The sequence below is a fragment of the Portunus trituberculatus genome, chromosome 30, assembly GCF_017591435.1.
Source record: "Portunus trituberculatus isolate SZX2019 chromosome 30, ASM1759143v1, whole genome shotgun sequence".
Taxonomy (NCBI): Eukaryota; Metazoa; Arthropoda; class Malacostraca; order Decapoda; family Portunidae; genus Portunus; species Portunus trituberculatus.
This window is the reverse complement of record NC_059284.1, coordinates 425,968-430,967: the sequence shown is the minus strand read 5'-3', so window position 1 is coordinate 430,967 and position 5,000 is coordinate 425,968. Positions and strand designations below refer to the sequence as shown.

Below are 5,000 nucleotides of genomic sequence, written 5' to 3'. Positions count from 1 at the left end.
TTCAGTTCCTATAGCTTCAGTTTTTTTTTTATTATTTTCACCAATGAAATCATCTACTTTTACTGTGATACAAAACCAAAAGATGTGCTCTCAAAAACAGCCAAAGAGTTAACTATAGAGTATGGAAAAGCTGAAATACGCAGATCTGTCTTATACGAGTATAAATGATGACTTCCTGCAGCTTCCCTTTTAGTATTACGTAACTAAGATAGGAAGGCTTGGTAGCACTAATCCTCAATCTCCTGATCCTTTAGAAGCTGTGATAAGGATTCTGAGTGTTGATAATGCCACTCCATGCTAACCAGATTCGGTCCCTTCCTGGAATTTCCAAATTGAACTTAAAGAAACAGACGCGTCATTAGAATCTCGCTTGTAGAATCCTTAGGGAACGTAAACCCTGGTAAACTAAGGTAACAAGCCTTTACTACCGTGTGTGTGTGTGTGTGTGTGTGTGTGTGTGTGTGTGTGTGTGTGTGTGTGTGTGTGTGTGTGTGTGTGTGTGTGTGTGTGTGTGTGTGTGTGTGTGTGAACAGAGTTGGTTGCAAATTTCTGCCCTGCACAACGCCACCATAATTTACCACGAAGTCCATTACACGTTAGAACTGAGAGGCGTTCGCGGCCTTAGATTACCTTAAGTCATTCCCTGCATGGAGTTATGGTGTGGAGGAGAAAGAGGAAAGACGACGGGGAAGAATAACGCATGGAGGAGGAGGAGGAGGAGGAGGAGGAGGAGGAGGAGGAGGAGGAGGAGGAGATAGAAGATGGGGACGAACAGGTGAAGGAGAAAAGATGATAATATGGTTACTGTGTGTATGTGAAAGAGAGAGAGAGAGAGAGAGAGAGAGAGAGAGAGAGAGAGAGAGAGAGAGAGAGAGAGAGAGAGAGAGAGAGAGAGAGAGAATATAAGTCAATGTCTGTGTGTTACCAGTTCACTGTAAACTCTCACATACTTACTCTCACTCTCTTTAAACTTCTATTCCTTTACTTCTCACCTCACAATCGTTGCACAAGACTCTCCCTCATTTGTCTATTTCCTTTGAACACAACAAATGACTCAAGGTAAAGAAATGTAATGGAACTAATGGAACAAATGTGAATAATCGCCAACTCAGCATGAAATGTCCGGTGATCAATTTCTCTCTATTGATCTCCCAGTTGTCTCCCAGGCCGCGGCAACAGCAGCAGGAGGAGGAGGAGGAGGAGGAGGAGGAGGAGGAGGAGGAGGAGGAGGAGGAGGAGGAGGAGGAGGAGTTTGCAGTTCGTCGATCGATAATGCTTTAGTCACCCGTCTCCTATTTCTACTACTACTACTACTACTACTACTACTACTACTACTACTACTACTACTACTACTACTAACCCTTTCCCCCCACTGCCCCCCACACACACACACACACACACATTCCCTGTTTTCACTAACCATTAACCTTTTCCCTCTAACGATAAACTGCAGAGATACTGTACCACAAACTCTCTCTCTCTCTCTCTCTCTCTCTCTCTCTCTCTCTCTCTCTCTCTATATATATATATATATATATATATATATATATATATATATATATATATATATATATATATATATATATATGTGTGTATCTATCTATCTATCTATCTATCTTTCTTTCTTTCTTTCTTTCTTTCTTTCTATCTATCTCTGGCAAAGCGTCATGTTCCTCCATTCACCATTCGCACCGGCTGCCAGCTGCTCACGAACAACTCACCAAACGCTCACCAAACACTCCACTGACGCTCTTTTGTTCAGCTTTCTACGTATTTGGCAAAAAGTGATTGATTTACTTAATTCATTTCTGAAATACAACATAATTCTTAAATTATATACGCACAGTGAATTTTGAGGCATTAAACTGATGAATATACGAGTATAGAAAAGACTATAACAAGGCCGGCACTGTATCTTTAAACATACTCTTTTCCTCTATTCCTTGTCAACGTATTCATACACATACAAACTGGCCGTTCGTGTTGCTTAGATGCAGTAAGATTCGGCTTCTGCTGGGAGGATCTGCTGTATGATACCCAACCTTATTCCCACTTAAAATTGTATTCTGAAACATTTCTTCCCGCACCTCCACTTGTTTAAAAAAAAAAAACTTATGTTGAAGTTATATGGCTTTTTAGTGTTTCTATGGCTCTAATGACATATTAAGAACACTTCTACAACATAAATCAAGCTGGGATAATTCATAAAACGAAAAAATCTACCTTCATTTTACTCCATAAACTGTGTACTAGAGAAAATATGTCTCTTCTCTCCTTCATTTACTTTAGAACACTGTACAGTAGCTCACTGTGTACTGAGGCACACCATCAAGATACTGACTGGATGGTGAGTAATGAGTACATACATGTTGACAGATGAAACGGATTGACGGGGACAGGATGAGTGACGGGGAATAGTGAGGCTGAAAACTGTTGGAAGTGACAGGTGGGGACGACTGTATGCATATCAGAGTTGGACAAGGTAAGGAGATGAGAAAAGTGAGGTGGTGGAGAAAAGATGAAAAAAATGGATAGGAAGTGGAGCAGGTAGGAAGGATATGAGGGAGGTGAAGGAGGCGGGGAGAGAAAGATCAGAACATGTTTCTCTCCTTGTCTCATTGTGAGGAGGAAGGGAGGGAGGAAGGAAGCAATAGAGGATAGGATATGATAAGAGAAAACAAAGAAGAGGGGAAGAAGACACAAACAAGGGAAGAAAATGGAGTAGAAAGAAAAATGAAAATAGGTAAGGGAGGAAAGGAAGGAGAGGAGGGGAATGGGAAAGGAAAGGAAAGGGAAAGATAAACAAATATGGAAGAGGGGAATGGAACAAAAGAGACAAAAGAGAAAGAGAAACGAAAGAAAAAGATAAGAGAAAGGAGAGATAGGAAACAAGGAGCAAAAGAGGAGGAAGAGAGAGATAAAAGGAGAGTAATTTGGAGAAAGGGAGGGACAAGAAAAGGAGTAAAGGAGAGAAAAGATAAGAGAAGAAAGAATTGCAAAAAAGGGAAAGAGAGGGAAGGCAGAAAGGAAATAGAGACAGGAGGTAGAAGAGAGAGAGAGAGAGAGAGAGAGAGAGAGAGAGAGAGAGAGAGAGAGAGAGAGAGAGAGAGAGAGAGAGAGAGAGAGAAAGGAAAGAATGGATGAAGGGGAGAAATGTGAGGATATAAGGGCAAAAGATAGTGGAGAAGGAGAGCAAAGAGACTGGGAAAGAAAGGGAGAAAGAGATGAAGAAGAGGAGCGTGAACTGGAGAATGAGAGAAGAGGGAAATATATCTGCTTGTTGTTGCCTGCGAGATATTTGTTTGCCTCGAATTACTAACTCAATCGATCACGAACAGCAGGTGGTGGTGGTGGTGGTGGTGGTGGTGGTGATGGTGGTGGTGGTGGTGGTGATGGTGTCAGCCCCTCGCCGCGCCCACCAGCAAACACGCCCACCCTCCCTCACCAGGCATCCACTCAAGGGAAAGGAAATACTAGGAAAACTATCATCCCCTCTCCGTGTTTGCAGCATCCAAAGAGTTACCCACGTGTTGTTATCGTTGTTTTGTTGTTCTGCTGAGTGGGATATGAAGGAGCAAAGGATGTGTGTAGTGAGTGTAATGAGTACAGTGCCTTGGGAGTGTAACGGTGTAATGGGATGTGAAGGAGAATGATAAGGTGTGAAGGATCAGTGATGACAAGACGTGTGGTTAATCTATCATATTGAGTCGTGTGGCATCAGGCTTCAGTAATGGCAAGTTGGAAGGCTTCCGTAGCCCAGCACCTGCCAGACGGAGGCGGTGGTGGTAGTAGAGCGTGTGGCAGCAGTATATAGCAGCAGTGTGGCGGCAAGAACAGCGCGGCACTCACCTTGCATATCGTGTTGTTGATGTGGTCGGAGTGGAAGATGATGGAGGTGATGAGGCAGATGAACATGCCCACGACGGGGAGCGCCAGCAGGATTTGGCTCATGAGGCGCCACCGCATGGTGAATAGCACCCTCGACACCCGCATCTCTACGTCGGGCGCCGCCGCGGCCATGCTGCTGCTGCTCATCGTGCCGCCGCCTCCTGCCGGAGCGGTGCCCTCGCTGCGTCACGTCCCCGTCACCGAGCCATGCCTGCCCTCCTGCCGGCGCCCCTCACGCCGACCTGCGGTGCCGGGTACCACAGCCGGGTGCCAGGCCAGGAGGCGGGAGGTGGCGAGGGGGGGCGGCGGCGGGGAGCGCGGCGACCACCACTCCTACACGCACTCACACACGCACACACACTCTAACACGGCCGTGTAGGTCACGCTGCCGCTCCTCAATATTTCCTCACTACACTATTGCACACATTTGACGCAGGACTTTAGTTTCAGTTTTCACAAAGTGTCGTGAGTTTTCACAGGCGGGAGTCAAATGATGGTCGCGGGTCGGTGGCTTGGCGCTGCAGGCTGCGGCACTGCCCGGATCAACATTGTCTCCTCCACACGCTGTCACACCTCACGCAGCTGACATTTGCGCGGCGCCAACACCTGGCGAGCGGCGAGTGGAGGGACAGACACTGTGCGCCACGCCACGCCCGCGGCTCGGCTTTCCCTCACTCGCGGGTCCCTGTCGGAAGGGGCCCTCCTGGAAACATCACTTTGCTCCTCCTCACCTAGAATCCTGAAACACAAGGAACACTCATAAGTAACTCTCGGAAGAAAGATGGAAACGAAAATAAACATCACACTTTTTTTTCTGCTGCTTGTGTCGCCAGTAACAACGCCGCGTTCCTCCCTCTCCTCCACTCCTCCCGCCACTCCCTCTCCTCCTCATTAAGATTCCACCTCCTGCTGTGCGTTTTCTGTGTCCCGCGATGACAGCCGTGTACTTTTCTAGCCTGCACGTCTCTTCGTAAAAATCTGGCAGTATTCCGTACAGCGACGTGAGGAAGGGTGAAGTCAGCCTCTACATCGCCTTAGCTGCGCCATCACCCTTTCACCGTTATCACGCATTCAATCCCACCATGCTTTCATTGCTTCTATTATCCTACTAC

General features: G+C 46.5%; 1 protein-coding gene across 1 annotated transcript in view; it reads right to left on the bottom strand.

Moving 5' to 3' along the window:
• LOC123510751 (post-GPI attachment to proteins factor 2-like) overlaps positions 1 to 5,000 on the bottom strand; it is a 157,937-nt gene that overhangs the window by 123,939 nt on the left and 28,998 nt on the right. The window contains exon 2 of the mRNA XM_045266102.1: positions 3,850 to 4,627. Within this exon, the coding sequence (XP_045122037.1) occupies positions 3,850 to 4,035 (186 nt within the window). The 5' untranslated portion in view covers positions 4,036 to 4,627. The remainder of the gene's footprint in view (positions 1 to 3,849; positions 4,628 to 5,000) is intronic.